At 42.0% G+C, this 22,172-nt stretch overlaps 1 protein-coding gene across 1 annotated transcript; it reads left to right on the top strand.

Annotated features, from left to right (window-relative positions):
• The first annotated feature begins 117 nt into the window (after positions 1-117).
• fbxo4 (F-box protein 4) lies at positions 118-3,987 on the top strand. Its single transcript, XM_079571019.1, has 7 exons — positions 118-473; positions 796-1,064; positions 1,139-1,359; positions 1,582-1,657; positions 2,157-2,323; positions 3,360-3,565; positions 3,626-3,987. The coding sequence occupies exons 1-7, from the start codon at positions 315-317 to the stop codon at positions 3,710-3,712; spliced, it is 1,185 nt and encodes a 394-aa protein (XP_079427145.1). The 5' UTR covers positions 118-314; the 3' UTR covers positions 3,713-3,987.
• Positions 3,988-22,172: the final 18,185 nt, after the last annotated feature.

Here is a 22,172-nt window from a genome sequence, read left to right as displayed (position 1 = left end):
CTTCCGTAATTCCATCTGCTCTCACTTCATTTTTTGAATTTTATTTTACAGAAGAGGGTAATTGTGTTTTTGTCTTTTGTCATTTTTTATGTCTTCGTTGACAATAAACACGAGACACGTTGCTAATTTCGCTGAGTTGTGAAATCTATGTAGATAGAACTACATTTCCCATGATTCTTGGTTCATGTCAGGTATGAGGAAGTAATCTGCCAGTCTGAAACACGTAAACACAAACTGAGTTGGATCTTTTTTTGAAACCAGCAGCAGTAATGGTGAAATAACACCGTAGAGTTGAGGTTTATTGCAGAGTCATAATGGCAGAAGAACATGTTCCACATCTCCGTGAATCTGTAGTGATCCGCAGCCTCAGGCGACTCAGAGACCGATACTTCCCCCAAACAAGAGCTGTCACTCCGGCGGCTGGAGAGAAGGACCAGGGTGAAGTCCAGCCGGGCTTTTTGGAAAGTTTACCAGTAAGAGATCATGTGCCTTTTTCTCATTTATATATTAACTTGTTTGGCATTTCACCTCAGTTGTAAACATAAACAACGGCTTATGATCTGTGCAATAATAAAACTTTTTTTGGTCACTGAGAGTAAAAACATCTGCATTGACAGCCCAAAACATACAGTCTTAAAATTAATGATGAATTGACAGTCATTTGTAGATTTGGAATCCTTTTGCCTCCTCACCCTGGGTCTCTTTCTCTCTTGTACTAATACATTTTTTGTTTTGCCGAATTAACTTTTTCCTCTGACCAGGTCGTAATGTTGACCTTTCTATTGTGTTGTGTAGGTTGACATACAGTTTCTGGTTATGACCTATCTGTCCTCTGCTGATCTCTGCCTGCTTGGAGCCACATGCCACTACTGGAGGGGCATGGTTAGAGACCCACTGCTTTGGAGATTCTTCTTACTCAGGGATATGCCTTACTGGAACTCCATAGATCATTTCAGCATGCCCCATCTGGAATTACTGGATGTGCCTCTTGTTGATGAGAATGAAAGGCTGGATGAAAGAGAGGAGGGTGTCGACACTGAATCTAGAGTGGACTACATGGCGGAGTGGGTAGCATTTGTAAAACGTAGGTTATGTTGAAGCTCTGAGCTGATCTCTTAACTAAATGTCACTTCTGTAGGTACCTTAGAGGTTCCCCTTTGTGTAGGCAGCAATGGCTTCCCTCTTTCGCGCCCTACAAAGTGGTCACTTCATTCCTTCAGTCCCTGGTGGCCTCGGAAGAACCCTGCTATGCCATGTTCGGCCCTGGCATGGAGCAGCTGGACGTGTCCTTTGTTAAAAGACTGATGAACGCTCCAGATGTGCTTCCCATGACAGGGATGTCATCCAGACAGATAAGTGGTGAGATGGCTGCAGGTTTGTTACTTCACCAGCAGATGGCATGTTCTGGATTCAATTACAAGCTACATTTTGTAAAGTAGTAAAATAACTTCAATTTTAATATACTTGTAATTACCCCCCCATATAAACAAATGCAAATCAAAATCAAAATGTCATCATAAATAAGTCCATTGAAATGAAGTTTACGTCATACCAAATAATGCATTTCTATTTGTGCTTTAGGCATCGGTTCTGGTATCACTTACTTATTCAACAACCTGCACAAATTCAACATCCAGACGCTGTACTCAACCAACAAGTATGTTTAATCTCATTACTCCATTACTAACATTTCCCTGTTTGCACACACATTTATTTAACTCTAATCTTCTCTGTACTTCTCTGTATTTGCTTCCTTATTACCATTAATCCTTGTATAACTTTATTCTTGTTTTGGTTTGACTATGGTTAACATACAAAGCAGATGTTACAGTGCGCACGTATTGCATGTAGTCCAGGTGAAATAATGTGTTAAACCATCAAACGAACGAACGGTCAACAAAAACTACGGCGACCCCGGCCCCCCTCTCTCTACTACTGGTTTCCATTCACAAAAAACAGAGGCGAGCGCCTTAAGAAAACTCCGCCCGTGAACACGTGACCTCGAACCCCGCACGTCACAACCCAGTCACAGTGACAGCGCCCTTACTTTAATTATGGCTCCTACAAATCCTTATAACACCTGTATTTCTCCTCTGTGGGAAAGTTCAGTTATCTTTCTTACTATTCTTCTATGGTAATAACTTTGTTTTCTGCAGGGCCGAAAGAGAGAGGGCCCGAGCAGAGCAGCGAAATGTCAACAACAAACTCTTCACTGTAGAAGCAAATGCCGAATCCGGCGTCCAAACCTACAGTCCCGCTCCACATGTGCAGCAGGTGTGTCAGGTGGCGAACGGCTTCATCTATGTGGCGAATGCGGAGAGAGGTGAGATGAGACAGCTTGGCGCACCTGTTTCTCGAGCCTATCACAGTATTATATTATGCTTGATCTGTGTTACCACTACAGCTTTATACTAAAACCCTAAATGGGAAATTACAAACGTCGCTGAGGCAAATGCGCCGTCCATCTTGCTGTTTTCCCATCATCAGCCATATTTGAATTGAAAGTGATGTAAAAAGAGGTCCAAGCTCCCTCCCAATTGGATCTAAAAGCCACTCCTAGTTTGCAAAATGAGGAGAGAAAGAAATTTCAAGAGTGAATGATCAAGCTCCCTCCCATCCAGACTGGATCAGACCGGCTGGTTGACGGGAAAGCTTGTCTCATTGATCAAAATGATGGCATTGGAGATTCTGATTAGTGTTTGAGCTCAGCAAAAATGTAAATATTTATTATTACATTACATCAAATTGCAGGCCAAGACGGTTAATTATAGGCAATCTATAAAATTTGCATGCTTTTTAAACTTACAGACAGTCACTTAAAGGGACTATACTGAGTTTAAAAATGTTAAAATTTAGTGTTTTCCTCCCCCTACATGTTCCAGCAATGTCCTAATGTGTAGAATGAGCTCAGACCTATTCTCCACAACCGAAGTGCTGTCATGCACGAGCTTATTATAGAACCTGCAGTTACACGTAAGACCTGAGGTGGCAGTAGTGAGTATAAAAATGACTAACTTGCATCTAGTCCCTTTAAAAGTAAACACTCTGATTAAGTCCAACAACAAACACACCCTGCCTTCAAGGAAAACAGACTACAATGCCAAATCAAAGTAAAAACATTCAGTCCTGTTTCTCCGGCTCGATCGGTGTAAAATTACCTAAAGAAACAAAAAGATTTCCAATGATATCAGTTGAAACCATTTATGTGACAGTCTTGTTCAAAAGATCCAATACAGTGAAGAATGTAACACCACAACCTGCCACTCGCACAAGCCCACACGCCTCATCACAGAATGGCATTATGTCTGATGACCTAAACTCTGTTCTCGTGTGCCCTTGCAACATTCTGTCCTCCGCAGACGACGGAGAGTGTGAGTCGGCGCAGATTCAGGCTTTATTGAGCTCTGCATGGGGTTCCACATCCAGGCCACTCCTCGTGCTGTCCTGTGTCTCCAGAGAGGACAGAGAAATAGTGCATAGCAGTGTGCATCCCATTACTAAGAGAGTACCCTGTGTTCATGTGGCGAAGAGACTGGATCTGACCCTTCTGGATAACCCTTGGATGGTACGAGAGAGGAGAGCATTTTTCCCTGGTAACGTTTAACTTATACTGTGTTTTCCCCAGGTCCAGGATGTAGTGGTAGAATCGCTATCAGGTCTTCTGGATGGCGTTTCTTGGCTTCTGAGGCGTTCCGGAGTCAAGCTACACTAACGGATAGCTGCAAAACAATTCCTCATCAAAGAACACTATGTACAGCACTGTAGCATGCCAAAACAAGGGTGCAATATTGGGCGTAATATTTCGGATCAAACTATCCAAAACTAAATGCTGGATATCGACCGTTAAGGCTAATCCATGCACTTCCATGACAGTTGGAGGCAATCCATGATTTACTAAACCCAGAGATTGCACTGTAATTTGCCATGACCATTTCTTGTTCCTGAATAAGCCCAGTGGAAATGAAGCAGTTCATGGAATATACAGTGGGAAAACCCCCCCGAAAATATTTTCTACAATATACAATAACGATGCATACAATTTTGAACTACTTCAAGTTCAAATGCTTATATTGAGTGAATCTATCTTTATTTAAAAAAAAAAAAAAAAAGATCTGGTAAAAGCACCACTGAAACAAGGTAGGTAGGAACAATTTTAACTTATTTGCGAAATATGAAAGCATTCTGTTTATTGAGAACTTAGTCCAGGTGACTACATTTAAAAAAACTTTCGCTGTGTAATTTATTATTGCCAATGAGTGTATTTACATGCGCTCAAGTAACCTTGTTATTAGGCATATCCTGGTTATGCTCCTGTTTACAGGAGCAACAGTATCCTGGATATTTAGGCTCCAGAAAGGGGCGGAGCTAATGATAAATATGGTAAGGAGCTAAATACTTTAATTAAAATTAATTAATATTGCTAACACATGGCTTTTTCTGAGGCAAGGCAAGGCAACTTTATTTATACCGCGCATTTCGTACACAAGGCAACTCAATGCGCCTGTAGGAGCCATACAGAGGTTTTGGTGGTTTCTCCTATGAATGAATGGCGCGTGAGTGGATATGTGCACGCGCTTAGTGTCACATGCTTCTGCACCACGGTGATTGGTGGCACCGTGGGAGTGGTTTACTCTTAGTGCGCGCACTCACCTGAGCTGTGTGTTTGTGCTGGGCCTGCATCATGGCGGTGGGGTGAGCTTGGGGAGAAACTTTCTGTTGACCGTATCGTATCTTATTATTTTCACATCAAGAGTTGCACTGTCTTATTGAGGTTTGGCATTTCAATTCCAACATTGTCCTAAGTAAGTGCCTGTTTACTGTTCACGATCACAAATGAACCCTCGTAAACTGTGCAATTGTTCTGACTGCGCGTCGTCAGTGTTCAAACCCCCCTTGCCTTAGCCTACCGTGGCGTTTTGGATAAGTTTGGAATCATACGCCACAACATTGTGTCAACAGAAAAACTCAATTGTTGAAGTGCAGTATCAACGTAGTGTCGGACAACTCTGGATGTTTACGATCGCTATCAAAGTTGTGAACGATAGACGTGAATGCGCATGGATTTTATGCAGTGCCCATTCATTCACAAATCTGCTGCTACGCTGCACACGCTGTTTGCCACAGTCACCTCTGCTACAGCCGCGCTATGTTTTCGTAAACATTTTGGATTGTTCGTCAATGTGCTATTCCCCCTTTGAACGCTGCAGTGCTTTTACAAAAGGTGAAGTGCTGTTTGTTATTGGGACTTTAGCATCCACCGCTGCACAAAGTAAACGAGGGTGGAGCTTAAGCCTCGTGAATGGTTGGGGTGAAGAATAACTCATTGTACCTTGATAAAGCAAAAATAAAGAAGAGAAATAAGGAAAAGGAAATAAAGCGCCGTGTTCTGTGTGTACTGCAGATTTTTGTGATTTCTGGATATTTTGTGAAGGAAATATGTCAGATCAAGACGAGTCAAATGAAAATGAAACCATTCAGAAGAGACAACGAAAGCTTACGTTTAAAGCTTTTGAACAGAAACTGGAAAAGCTTCAAAATGAAAGAAAAGCAAAAGTAAAACAGATAAAAATTGCAATGAAAGAAATAACAGAGCTTATGAAAAGTGCTGAGAATGCTGAACAAGTCCGCTAATGTATTGAAAATATGTCCAGTCTGTTTAATGAAGCAAGCCAACTGCATGATGTGGTCATTCCTATGGTGCCGTCTGATGAACAAGAAAAACAGAACGCATGGTTTGACCACGTTGAAGAGCATAAATCTACTTGTGTGGAAGAGGCAAGTAAATGGCTCTTGGAACTGCCTACAGTCACTGATGCGCAACAGATTCCACCAGAGGGCGCTGTCAAACATGAACGCCTCCCACATGCAGATCCTGTTTCCAATGACAATACAACAAGCATTTTGAAAACTGTAATGGATCTGAAAAGTACTGCAGTGGATATCGGACCAATCGACAGTATTTCTAATGCATCTAATGGAAAAACAAGCAAGCGCAGTACTGCCGTGAGCAAATCTGTGTCAAGTACCTCTTCAGCCTGAATAAGAGCAGAAGCAGAAACCGCTGCTCTTATGGCGATGGACTTGGACATGGAACTCACGGCTTCTTTGGCTAAAGTTTTTTTTTATTTTTTATTAACAGTTTTTCTTTTATTACTATTTTAAGTTGACAGGACAGTAAGTAGATACAAACAACAACGACAACAACAATTCAGACAGACAATTCAGTGTCAATTTGACCTCCAATGGTCATAATAAACACTGCACAGAACAGACACACACAAAAAATAATAATACGCCACAAATGCACACCACAGAGACAACACAGTTGGGGTGGGAGGGGTGGGGGTGATACAGTATGTTAGTTGATAAGAAATTGCGTATGTGTTCTATTGTTTAGTGATGTCACACTCTTGGATAGAGGCAGTTCCTTCAGTTCCCCAACATTCACTAATGTTGTACCAACGTCTTACTCCTGTTACTCATTGTCTCCACTCTTAAACATTATCTTCAGAGAAAACGAATTGATCCATAGTCCAAGCAAAAAAAACAGTACGAATGTGCATGTTTCGATGTTTTTATGAAGGTGACCCTAGAAATAGGTTCCCGGGTGTTCAAAGGGTTTCCTATCTTATACCAGCGATGTTACAGTGTTGCTCAAAATTTAATGCTATGTTATCTCCATTAATAACTTGCTCCATGGACAACAGATCAGAGAATTCATACAGCCATTTGTCCACTGCGAAACAGTTAAATTTACGTTTTTTCCAGTTAATCATGATAGTTCTTTTAGCAGCTATAAAGGCAAGATTGGCCATTTTATAGTCTCTTTTATTATATAATTGAGCGTCTTTGTAACCCACTAAACACATGGCTGGACAAAGAGGAAGGTTAACATTTAATATTTTGGAAACTATCCTGACTATTCGGGTCCAGAAATCTTGTATTTCAGGACATTGCCAAAGCATATGAATAAGAGTTCCTTTTTGCCCGCATCCACCCCAGCACAGATCAGAGGAATTTGGATCTATCAATTTAAGTTTGGCTGGGGTTACATATGCTCTGTGTAGCGTTTTAAACTGTATCATCCTCAGTCTTACTGATTTGGATATTTTAGTTGTTTTCTGCCATATTTGTTTCCAATCATGAATTCTATGACCAAAATCCTGTTCCCATTGGGCTTGTGTTTTGTTTTTCAAAGTATCGTCTGTACTGATAAGCATTTTGTACACTTCTGATACAGTTCCTCTTCTCACACACAGGTTTTTATATTTCTTATCCATTTCAATATTGTAATTAAAATATTCTTTTGGGAGCTTAGAGCAGACTGCTGCTAATTGCGCATATTGTAAAAAGGCATTAGCACTTAAGTTATACTTGTTAACTAAAACGTCAAAAGGCAGCCGTCTACCATTCTTGATTATTTGAGAGATATATAATATATTATGTTGTTGCCACACTTTATTTGTTAAAGGGTTACCTGCTGCTGTGAGGGCCATATTGTGCCAAATAGGACAAGATGCGAGTACAGTTTTCGTGCATCCCAACTTTTGATGGAAGTTTTTAATAAGTTGACATGTTAGTCGCATGATAGGATTATCCATTTTTTTGGGTAAGTAAGGGTGGTGCCATAAGGATGATAGGGAAACTGGTAGGTTATTTTCCTTCAGCAAATGTTCCTCCAGCCAATCCCAGCTTCCTTTTTCGCGTACATTTGTGTAGCCCCAGGTCAGCCCATATCTAACGTTAAAGGAAACATAATACAGGAAAATGTCTGGTATACCAAGGCCACCTTGATCTCTACGTAAAGTTAGTTTCTGTAAGCTAATCTTAGGTTTTTTGTCCTTCCATAAAAAGGAGCAGAACATTTTTTTAAATTCATCAAACCATGACTTGGGTATGTGTAAAGGCACTGAAGAAATTAACGAAATGATTCTTGGAAGAACATTCATTTTAAGTATTTCGGCTCTTCCCCACAAGGATAGTGGCAGGGATGACCATCTCTTCAGGTCTTCCCTTATGGTATTAATTAATGGTTGTATATTCCTCTCAATTATTTTGGAAACTGGCAGTCCAATCTTTATCCCCAAATATTTCATACCATCATTTTTCCAAATGAAAGGAGTTGATCCCAAGTCTTTTCTAAATGTATAATAATTAAGGGGTATTGCTTCACTCTTTTTCCAATTAATCTTGTAACCTGACAGTTTTCCAAATGAGTCAATGGTTTGGAGCATTTTGGGAATAGATTGCTCCGGTTTTGCAAGTGTCATTAAAATATCATCTGCGTACATGTTCAATTTAAAGTCATGATTTCCCACAGTTATTCCTCTTATCTCTTTATCCATTCGAATCATACATGCTAAAGGTTCTAAGGCAAGAGTGAATATGGCTAAAGTGAATGTGCTAAAGGCTTCTGAAGGTTCTCGTGTGTCAGCTAAATCTGATGGGATGAACTCTTATTTACAAAAGAGTAAAAATACACACTTAAACGTGGATGCTCCTACATTTGTGCCTGCATTCAGCACACAGCCATCGCAAACAGAGGTCACGAAGAACATGATACCTGCAGGCAATGTGTCAGTGAAGCCCAAAGCAAGTTACCAAACTGAGTTTCGTTCTACTATGACTGGGGCCGGCCTGCCAGCGTTAACATCAGTTGCACTCCTCCAATCCGTTCCTCCTATCCAGCTTGACCAAATCTCACCTACAACCAAGCACACTTCCGATCAGCGTTTGATTACAGTGCTGGAGAAGCAGAATGACATTACAGCTCTACTAGTTGAACAACAGTCGCTTTACCTGTTGCCCAAACGAGACCTGCAAGTATTTGACGGTGATCCTCTTCAGTATCGAGCCTTCATAAGAGCCTTTGAACACAACATTGAAGACCGAACTCCCAGCCACAAAGACTGTTTGTACTACCTCGAGCAGTATACTAGAGGCCAGTCTCAGGATTTAGTCCGAAGCTGTCAACACCTGCCACCTGCTCATGGGTACATTAAGGCGAAGGCTCTGCTACAAGAGCATTTTGGAGATCCATTCAAATTAGCCTCCGCCTATATGGACAAGGTACTGTTGTGGCCTTTGATAAAGGGAGAAGACCTCAAGGCATTGCAGGCCTACAGTCTACTGCTGCGTGAGTGCTGCAACTCTATGGGAGACTCTGCGGGTGACCTGAACGTGCCCACCAACATGCAAACTATCGTAAAAAAGCTTCCTTACAAGCTGCGTGATCGGTGGAGATGTGTGGCCTGCGATCTGCAAGAAAGGTTTAATCGCAGAGCAACATTCTACGACATTGTGGAGTTTATCGAGAGGCAAGTTAAGATTGCAAGTGACCCTATCTTTGGAGATATACAAGACTCACCTGGAACTGGAAGAAAAGAGTCAAAACCTGGATCTTTCCGGACAAGTACAAAACCTCGAGGCAGTAGTTTTGCCACCAATGTGTAGCACTTGCTGAGAAGAAAATGGAGCCTGTAAACAAAAGAGAAAAGAACCTACCTGAAAGGTTGTGCTTGTTCTGTGGAGCTGGACATTCTTTGGATGTTTGCCTTCTGTTGGATAAAAGGACTCAAGATGAAAAAATGTCTTTTTTGAAGGAAAACAAAATGTGTTTCGGTTGTTTGTGCATTGGGCACAGAAGCAGAGATTGCAAAAGGCGTCTCACGTGCAGAGTATGCCACCTGAAGCATCCTACGTTGTTGCATATCCACTCCAAAACAAGGCAAATAAGTTCTACACAGGTGGAGCAGAAAGTGTCAGAGAAGGCGCCGTGGTGTCTGTTCAGTCCAGTGGATTAACTGGGGCCGGCAAGCAAGACTGTACGCTGTCAATACTGCCCGTGAAGGTGAAGTCCAAAAGGGGACAAGAGACTCTGATCACTTATGCGTTCTTGGATCCAGGGAGCACGGCCTCATTTTGCACCGAACGTCTGATGAATCAACTCAACCTTACAGGAAGGAAGCTCGGGAAAGTTGTGGACAGCTACATGTTGACAGATTTGGAAGTGGCTGGTCTGGAATCAAACAACTTTTGCGACTTGCCGGAGATCTTTACGCAAAGGAGCATGCCTGTCCACCGAGGAAATATTCCACAAAGAAAGGACCTCCAACGTTGGCCGCATCTGAGACACATAAAAATACCAGAGGTCGAAGCAGATGTGGATCTCCTTATGGCACTAACGTACCTCAGGCGCTGGAGCCCTGGGAGGTGGTACGTGCAGTGGACGGGGGCCCTTATGCCATCAAGACCATCCTGGGTTGGACGGTGAATGGTCCGCTCAGAGGAGTTTGCCAAGTGGACAACCAGTATGAGCAGCCTGACGTCACAGTCAATGGTATCTCAGTGGCAAGATTGGATGAGCTGTGGGAGAAGCAGCTGAAAGTTGATTTCCTGGAAACTCAACAAGATGAACAATATGGATTATCAAAAGAAGATGAACGCTTCATAGAGTCAGTCTCGCATTCAGTAAAGCTGATCAATGGACACTATAGCATTGGATTGCCAGTAAAACAAAGATACCTCAAATTGCCAAACAATAAGACAGTTGCAGTACAACGAACGTTCAGTCTCAAAAGGCGCTTGTCTAAAGATCCGACCTTTCGCTCTGATTATGTCAAGTTCATGGCAGAGATGCTGGAGAAAGGCTACGCAGAGAGAGTTCCACCTGAGCAGTTGACTCAATGTGATGGAAGAATGTGGTATATACCCCACCACGGTGTGTATCACCCTACAAAGAAAAAACTGCGTGTGGTCTTTGATGGTGGGACCACATACCAGGGGACCTCCATGAACTCGCAACCATCACTGCAACCTGGATTATTCGAGAAGGCTGATGTTTATGCTCGTCGTCGCTGGAAGCAAGTGCAGTACATGTCTAACCTGTTTTGGAAGCGTTCGTTGAAGGAATATCTTCCAGGATTGCAAGAGCGCCAAAAATGGAATCGTGCTCAAAGGAACTTCGTGCCTGGAGATGTCGTCATGCTCGTGGATGAAATGTCACCATGCAATTCATGGATTACAGCAAGAGTTTTGGACACAGTTTCGGACAAAAATGGACTAGTACGTACAGTGAGGATTAAAGCAAAATCAAGCACTTTGGACCGTCCGATTACCAAAGTCTGCCTTCTGCAGGAAGCGGATGAGCAGTGAAGCTCGTGTGGATTATAACTCTGAACTTTTTCGATATGGATTACATGAATGAACTTGGACATTGCTGAACTATGGACTATGGACTATGACTTCTACACGTGGACTCTAAAGGACTCAGTTATGTTTCACTTTTTGCCCTTGGTTATGGTTCTGTCTCCTACTCCTGTTAATGGTGGTGGGTAATTATTACCATACAATAATTAGGGGCCGGAATGTAGGAGCCATACAGAGGTTTTGGTGGTTTCTCCTATGAATGAATGGCGCGTGAGTGGATATGTGCACGCGCTTAGTGTCACATGCTTCTGCACCACGGTGATTGGTGGCACCGTGGGAGTGGTTTACTCTTAGTGCGCGCGCTCACCTGAGCTGTGTGTTTGTGCTGGGCCTGCATCATGGCGGTGGGGTGAGCTTGGGGAGAAACCTTCTGTTGACCGTATCGTATCTTATTATTTTCACATCAAGAAAGAGTTGCACTGTCTTATTGAGGTTTGGCATTTCAATTCCAACATCGTCCTAAGTAAGTGCCTGTTAATGTTCACGATCACAAATAAACCCTCGTAAGCTGTGCAATTGTTCTGACTGCGCGTCCTCAGTGTTCAAACCCGCCTTGCCTTAGACTACCGTGGCGTTTTGGATAAGTTTGGAATCATACGCCACAACAGCGCCTATCTGACATTTCTCTAGAACAGGGAAAACTATCCAAAGAAGCACTTACAGCATTAGAGAAATTGTTTTTATCCAAGAGCAGCGCTGACTTCCACCAAAAAAGAGTGCTTGTTTTTTAAAGGAACAGTTCACCGTTTTACATACTGAGATATGTTCTTACCTGAGCTTAGACGAGATGATACGTACCTGTCTGGTCTTTGTGCCTGTGGAAGAGCTTGGTCGCTTCTAACTTCACCCCGTTTGGAGCTATAGGAATATACTGGGAGAGGCCAAATGGTAACGACTTCTTTGGTCGTTTTTGCGTGACTGAGCGCACACACATGGACCATGGTACAAATCAACTGGTCTAAACTCAGGTAAGAACATATCTCATTATGTAAAAACGGTGGCCTGTTCCTTTAAGGCTGCTTCAATGTTTTGTTCATTTTAAGAAGAACAAAAAATGGCTGTAGGAAAGTTTTTGCTCCTGCTATATCTGTTTTTAAAAGTTTGCACATGCTCAATACGTCAGCAATGGTGAAAAACCACTGTACTGTGGTTACATGGTACAGCATCCTGGATATTGGCTTATCCAGGAAACTGAAGCCAGGATTATGTGTTTACATGAACCAGACAAAACCAGGAAACTTAAAATCCCTGTTAATAACCTGGATACTCATGCGCATGTAAACACACTCAATATGCATTTTATTGTGATTGATGGATTCAAGATTGAAGTAATTGATTTTGCACTAATGAATGGAGGCCTTACAATTGAGATTTGATCTTTTTATAGTAGATGACGTAATGGAACAATAGTATTAAATCATGTTTTCTATTGAACATGTGTTATTCTGTTATTTTGTGATTTTGGGCGTACTGTTGAGATACATTTGAGTTGAGGACATGTAAATTCGCACCGCGCCCCACCACCTTTGAGCGTACGGGAGACACTTTAAACCCTTAATGGTCTACACAGATTCCATCGGCCTTTTAAAAGACGGCACAATCTGCATCTGATTCCTGACTTAACATGACAGGATAATGGGCCATGCCAGCCTTGCATTGTTCTAGTCCCTCGGGCAACCACAGAACATCGGTAAAAGTAGATTCCCTGCTCCGTTTGCTCTTCTCTTTGAAAACCCTTTCTTTTTTTTCACTTTGAACAATGACTTTCACAGGTAAGAAAATGAAAAGGGACATGATTGGTGCAATTTAGACGCATTAAACGTGTTGGAAACCAGTGAAGCAGATCAAGTGTTCCTATCAGAACTATCTTTGCAGAAAGTGTTGAAACGGTCAACCATTTTTTATTTTGTTTATTTTGCACACACTTTTTTGTTACCAGTACATGCATGGGAACCGGTGTTGAGAGCAGACACAAATGCGCTGACAAATCCTCTCCAGTTATTGCACTATGATCCGGAGTTAGTGAGGACAAACCTCCAACCGTGAGGACAGCCAGGATTTTCATCTGGAACTTCCTACAGCGAGCAATTTGGGTCACAAGTATACAGCGTTTGTTTATAGACAAAGTAATAATTCTGTTTGTCTCAAGAGTTCAGAGGTTATGTTTTTGGAATGGACCGAGCAAACCAGACTTCCAGCTGCGCGCTAACAAAACACCTCTGGGGATTACAAGACAGTCCACGAGAATTCAGCTTTGTGTGGACTTACATTTTCAGTTGTCAACATGATGCATAGAAATACATTTGCCAGTTTTTCCTTATTTAATTTCTTTTTTTTCTCTCTTTTTTGTTTACATTTTAAAGAACAACATTTATTTACTTTATATAGTTTATGTTGTGGAGCTTTTCCCACACAATGTATTTGGATCAGCTATAGGTTTAATTTGATCAAGAGTAAAAGTAATAACAGTCAAACATGATCATATGATGGAAAATGTTTGATAACTAGTGGTAGTGAAGACAAATAATGCCTTTTGCAGCCTTGTTACCACATTATTACCAAATAATTTCTCCTGGTCATTTATAACGTCGTACTGTGTAAGGGCAGGGTTATGATAAATCATGTTACCATAAAACAAATGAGGTCTATGTCTTGTTCTAATGACCGTGTACACCATGTTATGTCACTTTTAGGTGCCATGCTACTTCCTTCCTATAACCATCCTATTAAGATCTAGTATAATGCTGAATCCATCTCGTATAAAATGAATATATAAATGTAAATTGAAAAGTCAACACTCTTTTTTTGTGCGTGTATCATTTAGAAAACCAATGTATATTGTGTTTTTCTGGACTGCATAATGTTCCAGTGTGTCACAGTAATGGTAATCTAATGCTTTTTGTTATAGCTCCTTTATCGTTCTTTACCCAGGTACACGTTGAACATGCTGGTTCTGTGTCACTTGCCAAGTAATTTGTGAAGAGAAAGTAGTACAAACCCAGTGCATAGGCAACAGGCTGCTGCCAAAGGCAATGAGGGGGGACATTATTACACAGCATATATATCTGCTTATATAACATGGAAAAAAACATTTGTCTAATGTTTTGGCCCACAATGTTTTTTTTTTGTTCCCCAAGAGTATATAAAATCGGTCCCTCAGCCAGAACCACAAGTGATTTATGTGTCAACATCATTAGTGGGATTGAATGAATGAGATCCATCTTCAAAAGCTGCCAAGAACATTACTGACATGTTGGTCGTAGTCAAGACTTGATTCCATGACTCGCATTCACTAAAACTGGATGACAGTCAAACAGGGTCAGTCACTTGACCTAATGCATAGTGTCTCTGCTTCTGGAGAAGATATGTTCATTTGCTGACCCTTGAATTGAGTTTTCACAGACCTCTTCAGAAAAAAGCTGCCACAAACATCCTCGAAATGTATTCTGTTAGGAGTTTACGAGCTAATCAGCTATATTGACCGTAGTGTCGAAGGATATACCCATTACTTGAATACAGAGCCGTGGGAAGATATTTTAGTTAGGGGGTGCTGAAGGACAAAATTTACCCCAAAATACTTTTTCTGTGCATAAATCCTATTTATTAACCTCTTAACTCCCGCCTGAACCGAGAGCATTTTCTCTAGTTCAACTTTACCCAAATCCTGTAGGCCAGTGTAACACCTCATTTGAAAGGCCTACAAAACTAAATTGATCTTTTTCCTCACATCAGATTTTTTTTCATCACTTTTTTTGTTGGGAAGTCATCTCATTTTTGTCAAAGTTTCGTGACTTTTTTGTCACTTTTTGGTCAAATTATTCACATTTTTTTTTGGTCAAATTCGTATCACTGTTTCGTCCCTTTTTTCCTCAATTTTTCGTCAAATTTTTCTCACTTTTTTGTCAAATTTTTGTCAGTTTTTGTAAATTTTGTGTCACTTTTCCGTCAATGTTTTCTCACTTTTTTCACATTTTCATCCTTGTTTTCGTCTCAGTTTTGTTGCTATTTTCACACCTTTTTTTCCCAGAAGCTTTTGGACTGGGGTAAAGCTGGAGAAAATGTGCTCGGTTCAGGTGGGAGTTAAGGGGTTAATATTGCCTGCAGTTCACAAACTATCCACCAGTTGAATACGACATAACATAAATTATTTTATGGATTCAGACTAAAATTCTAATTAACATTGCTTTATGGTCATGGATTGCCACATAATTTGCTTCCATCCTTCCAAAATGATAATATAACTGGAGTGGGTTTTATTGTGTGTGGGACTGTTGAGCTCCAGAGAAAGAAACCATAACCTCCCTTTAAAACTGTCCCCAAATGATCATAACGCCATGATCAACAGCTGTCTTTCTCCCACAGACCCCACCTCCTCTTCCTCCTTTCATTAGCGCTAAAACCCTGATTTGTATTCTGCCATAACTGCCGACGTTTACGCAGGCCCTGATAAAAAACACCGGCACCATTTGCATGATGCAGTCAGTGATTAGGCAAAGCGCGGCTCTTAATTGCCTTGTTTTCCTCGTAGCGGGGCTCTCATGCTGATACTCTGTTTCCCACCACTTCACTTCAATTTCTCAGCGCCTGTCCCTCCGACCTCCCACTGTTCAATGAGCTTAGGTTAGGACTAGTAACAGCATTGTACGCCTGGGAAGTGTTATTAGGGAATTAAGTTAAAACCCGGTGCACTTGAAAACCGAGGGCACCGTGATCTATCCTTATATTTTCCCAATGATGTTGTTACGTGTCCCCTCTCCAGCCATTCTCTCCTCCATCCTGATTCGATTGCCGGCAGGCCTCTGACATCCTTGTGAATGGCCACACCGGCGGAGGGAATTGGCGCTAAATGCATTACAACCGACGTGAAGGGGCGCACACAAAGGGCACACTGCCATTATGTGCCAAATAAAAACAGACAACTTTACACAAAGAGATTACTACCGGAGAGAAATATGCTTCATATGTGCATATTGTCAATATTTAGAAAAAACACAGTCAATGGTGCTTTACTGCAATGTTTTGAAAGCTGTACCTCAGACACAGGATCAGTCAGTTCTACTTTCTAATGGGTCAGATTTTGTAGCCTATAGTGTAGCCTATTCTTTTTTGTTTCTTTCTCCTGCTTGCATGGCAACTTTGTAATCGCGAACATTAAAGGGATATTTCATGATTTTTGACATAGGGCCTCATTTCCTAGTTATCCAGAGTGTTGCTGATTTTTTTGTGTAATTCATGCAGTTCTTACATTTGAAGAGTTTCGTGGCGCTAGGCGAGTGCTAGGCTAGCACATTTCTATGGTATAAGCTAGCCTGCATTAAAAACAGTCTGACCCGCTCCACAGTGCACCTGAGGCAAATCACTTATAACACCAGACTAACCATATAAATGTCTGTGTCGATAGAATAATTTACTCCGCCGCCACGTAGCTTATGTTGCTCAAAGTTAAGTTATTTTAAAGGGGGGGTATTATGCAAAATCATGTTATTATGTCATTCCCTCATTAAAAACATGCCTGAAGTGTTGCCTTGGCACATTCACGTATTTTTGAGTAATCTGTAAAAACTCTGATGGCAGCCATTTTAGGGATAGGTTTGCCTGAGTGCTCCTAGGAACGCCCCCACCTCCTGGAGACGCCTCCGAGCTTTCGTCATCAGCCGAGTAACCAACCACTGCTCTTCAGCAGAACCCCCTCCCCACTGATGCCACAGACAGTGTGTGGAGGGGGCGTGTCGGAAAGGGTCAGAGGTTCTTAAAGAGACAGAGGCCTATTTAAAGACATTCACTACAGCCATTTTGAGAGAGCAATTTTATACAAGGCAGTTATTCTAATTTACTGCATTTACAGACCAACAGAAGGTTTCGTCATCATTGTAGTGTGCTATAGACTGGTGCTATGTGATTGAAAAAAGCATAATACCCCCTCTTTAAATGCAAAATGGTGAAAATTATTCTATCGATACAGACATTTATATCGTTAGTCTGGCGTTGTAAGTGATTTGCCTCAGGTGCTCTGTGGAGCGGGTCAGACTGTTTTTAATGCAGGCTAGCTGATACCATAGAAATGCACTAGCCTTGCATTAGCCTAGTGCCACAAAACTCTTCAAACATAAGAACTGCATGAATTACTCTGGATAACTAGGAAATGAGGCCCTATGTCAAAAATCCTGAAATATCCCTTTAAGGTTAAGGTATACTTCATTGATCCCCGTAGATACATTTGTCCCCTTGAAAAAACATACGCAGACACATGCAAATTCCACACAGAAAGGCCCGATTCGGAAATCAAACCCAGGACCTTCTAGCTCTGAAACATCGGTGCTAACCACTGAGCCACCATGCCGCCAACATTGTGAAGTATAAATGCCTATGACATATGGAAGGTCATCAGTCCAGAGTTGCCTCACAGGGCTGCATCGAAGATTAAAGCAATTCAGCAAAACAGTAAACAAGACAATGTAAAGTTTAGGCAAATGAAGTGTCCATTGAAGTATCCAGGCAACAATGTCCAAATAAGCGTCTGCAGCAGGTTGTGACGAGCCTCGTGGGTGTCGCCTGTCCTTGGACTCTTTGGCACGGCGAGGAAAAACTCAAAAACCCAGTGGGAGAAAAAAAGAAACCTCGGAGAGAACCACAGAAGGAGAGATCCAGGCTACAGACCCAGGGCCAGTGGGGGTCCCCCGACAGACGGGCCAAGATCACAGAACTCCAAGTCCTTATTGGAGCTTCAGTTCTTCTTGACCAATCCCTGTCGGCGCGATTCCTCAGTTCGTCTGTTCCTCCTTGGACACCAACGTCCCACCATCTGAAACAGGCGCACAGTGGGACAGGGGACACCGGAGTGGGACAGGGGACAGCAGTAAGCTGATAGGATATACACAGCTGCAGCCTAAGGGAAACACAGCTGCATCAGGTCGCAGCTTGTTGTTATGAAGTGGTTGTCAGTCCTGATACCACACCGGCGGAAATCCACTGGCCAAAATGACACACACTTGTTTTTGTAGCGTAAGTGTTGACCAGGAACCAAGTCACTCTCAAATGTTGATTTTTACAATGATTTCATTCCATTTTTGTCATTGTACTCAGCTGTTTAAAATGATCTATTACTAATGTCTTACAAAAAACACTGTCTAACATGTCCATTTTCTTCCACTTGTCCGTTTCCGGGTCGTGGGGGCAGCTGTTTGGAGCTGCCCAAATCACATTGCACCAGCCCCTTATGGCTCCTCCTGCAGGTGGTGGGTCCACGGAAGGACGGCCTCACGATTAAATGGGCCTGTTGGTTTCTCATAAGGGACTTCTGAACTGCTCTTTGTCTGACCTGTCACTGAGGACCTGTTTGCCATGAGAGACCCTACCAGGGGCACAAAGCCCCCGACAACAGAGCTCCCAGGATCCTTCGGGTGCTCAAACCCTCCACCACGCTAAGGTGGCGGTTCCAGGAGGGGAAAACAATGATGTATTTATGAAATCATATTTGACAAACTTTGAATGCCTGCATTATCCAAACTCATTATAACATCTTCTTCTGTCCATAATTGCAACTTTTCTTAACATGGTTTATGTTTACGTTTGATTAGTGACAAATTAAAGCAAGAAGTCTGACTTTACTGTCACGGTGGAGCTGTGTACGATCTAAAAACGTCCTAATTGACAGGAACTCAATTTCACAAAACATGTATTCAGTATCTCATAATCCTACAATTAGAGGCTTCACCTTTTTGTTATTAAAATATTAAGCCAAAACAATAGCTTTAATTATTGGATTTACTCAGGTGTCTGATGCTATTACTCACGCCGGCGCTGATCCCATTAATGGTGGCGCGGAGCTGGGGTAACCTCCACAGCGATCTCGGCGACAGCAGACCACGGGCCAGATGCATTGTACTGCTGTCGCATTAAATACTGAAAAAAGTCTATGATCAGTGGAAGCAGACAATCACAGGAATGAGCAATCCATAACAAAGGAACTAATTCAGTAGCCGCCCCCAGTCTCCTCCAATCACAGCTCACTGCCACATGAAAAACAAGTGCAGGGGTCATGTATTACCAAGCAATCATTTGGTAATAACATTTCCCTGTAACAAATTAAAAATGTATTCACTTGAAGTATTGACACGATTCACACGATGTGTAAACATTGTCTGATATGTTTGTGGTATTTCCCTTTAGGCGACTCGCTCCTCTTAACATAGTGATAGATGAGTATTGTTGTTGAGAGGGGAAGGGGGAAGTCTCGGAAAACCTATGTCATAACTTTAAGCCTTGTAATTGAGAAAAAGACAGCGAGGAATAAACATAAGAGAATGGCCCCGCTTGCTATAAAGACAGTCCAATCCCATCTTTCCCGATAGCATCATCAATTATGTCAGCCGTTCGTGGGCGCATTGACACACAGTAAAGAAGTCACCAGACCAAGAAAATACTGACAATCTATCACGACTACAGCGTGCTCGTTTGTGGTGGATTTTCTATGGGTCTCTTGCTCATACTATTAGATTTAAGTCTGCCAAATAAGTTCAGGTTGTTTCATCGGATTTATTGATCTAGGCCAAAACCTTGATTCTAAAATATATGAGCAACTCTTTGGGTGACCATGTTACCAAAATAGACAATCCTTATGTTTTACTTTTATGTAATAGGTAAAACAATTACCTTGGCACTGCTGATGGGCTTACACTGATGCTTACACATTTTGAGCCGATGAAGCAGTGGTTCTCCACCGATGTGGCCTCAGGATCCACAATCAAATATTTATTACAATGCATAAAACAATGTAGTTTAATATAAGATAAGATAGCCTTTATTGATCTCACAATGGAGAAATGTACTTGCAACATTCAGCTCTTAGAAACACTCAGAGTGTGCAAATAGGCAGAAAATGTGAGAAAAATAAACAAAAATCAATCATCTTAAAAGCATTTTGGACTGTACTGTTGCCATCTGTACAAAACATGCTCCTCATGACCAGCTTGACACAGAAAATTATATTACTGCAGTGGGTAATCAAAGAATGGATCTGGATGAGGGCCTACAACCTGTTTCTATCTGAAATTCTACTGACTTTAGTCACATCTCCATGGAGACGACCTGGAAACGAACCCACTTCTGGTAAAGTTACAGTCATGTTTTAGGAGAACTGAGCCGCTCACAGCAAAAGTCCAGGTTTGTTTGTGCATTTATGAGGTATTTTTCAAAGATGAAAATGTCTGTCATAAAATAAATGCTCATATTTCAATTTGATTTATTGCGTAAAATTCTATGTGGTGTGGCTTTAAATATAATGAAAAGCCGGGCTAATCTTTGTGAGGATTTTGTAAGTTCTCTCTATATCTGAATAAGTTGGATTTCACCCATCACCCCAATATATGCACAGCACATGGCCTAAAGCCTCCCACTAGGCAGGCCGACTCTTGACCATGCATGAACCTGGCTCATATCTGTAAATGGGACCCCCCCAGGCTCTGCTCTGTGGTCGCCCACTGCTCTTGACAGGTTTCCTGAGGCACTGGACAAACTGTCGGGGACAATAAAGTTTACAAATTCCAGTACAGTGGGAAGCTTTGCAATCCACTTTTTGGATCCTGACCCATCAAATCAAGATTTTTCTGTTCTTTTTTTCCTGAATGCATCATTTGAAAGCTAAGATCTACAAAACTGATCAAAGATTTTTCCTCGCGTTGTCATGATGCATTTTCATTGTTTATCGGTTGCATTTCTTTGTCACCCATTATATTGCTTTTTCATCACTTTTTGATTCACTTTTTAGTATTTTTCATCCTCATTTACATCTTATTTTTGTCGATGTTTTTGACGCTTTTTCCAAGAAGCTTTTAGATTTGGGTAAAGCCGAACTGGAGAAAATGTGCTCAGTTAATATATAAATAAAGCTCTTCTTCTTCTGGCAATTTAGGAGTTAGTATGTCTATCCTCTTGCATGCAGATAACTGAGTGTGTTCTCAAACGTTTCATGGCCCTTGACACTTGACAGAAGCTGGCCTAAAGCGAGTGCAGGACTGACTTTCTCCGCCATATGCGCACATACTTCAGTCGATACATTGACGTCGTGCAGCTCCAACAGCTAGCTGCTCGTCCGCTCCCCTCACGTGTGTAGGCGGGGCTTCCTGCCTCTAATTGATGGCTTTTTGGGTCGGGGCTTCAGGGGTGTTGCCGTAGCCTCCCTAAGCTCCGCGCGCTCGGACAGCTGAAGTCCTGGGCGAGCCTCTCATGGCGTCATTTCTCCTGTGGGCCCTCCACGTGAGCCCGCACAAGCCATGTATGAAAACAGGTTCGATTATGAGCGAAAAAAATATATGTTTCTGCCAACCTCATCATTCCGATTATAAATGTTATGGAAGGTTTGAGACGAGTATTCTATGGGGGCCCTGCTGATAAAAACTTACAGCATTATCAGATGTGTCATAGATTTCTTAGACCTATTGAATATTAAGTTATTAATTCATGTTTTTTCAGTATAGCTTGTTAAATGTTGTTGTTGTTTTTTTTTACTATGTGCGCACGACGTTTCAAAGTTGTGCCAAGCTTTTAAACAACAGTTGCTTTCTCACTCAGGATAGGCAAACCCATGCACTCTAAACAAATATGAGCAGCACAAGGAAGTAGCCCACTAAAAAAAAGGCCTTTATTTAGCTGGCCCGAGACTTTAAACTCTGCACAGTTACCCCAGCGGTCGTTTCTGTGGGTCTGTTTATCTGTCCTCGCGCTGATCCACTCCAGAGTAGGCTGCTTGGATTGTTGGCAGATGAGGGCGCTTCATCGCCATGTGAAACACACACACGGGCTCAGTCACAGCGAGGCGAGTGTGCGCGAGGCTCATACAGCAGGCAACACGATGAGCCCCGCCGCGGAAAGCTGCTCTCAAACCCACAACACCGGACGGGAGCACGCAAGAAGTGATTTGGCGAAGTGAAACATTTTTTTGGGGGAGGGGGGGCGCAATGCAATTG

This window comes from Gobius niger (assembly GCF_951799975.1).
Source record: "Gobius niger genome assembly, chromosome: 1".
In the NCBI taxonomy this organism is placed as follows: domain Eukaryota; kingdom Metazoa; phylum Chordata; class Actinopteri; order Gobiiformes; family Gobiidae; genus Gobius; species Gobius niger.
This window is presented reverse-complemented; position numbering and strand designations above follow the sequence as displayed.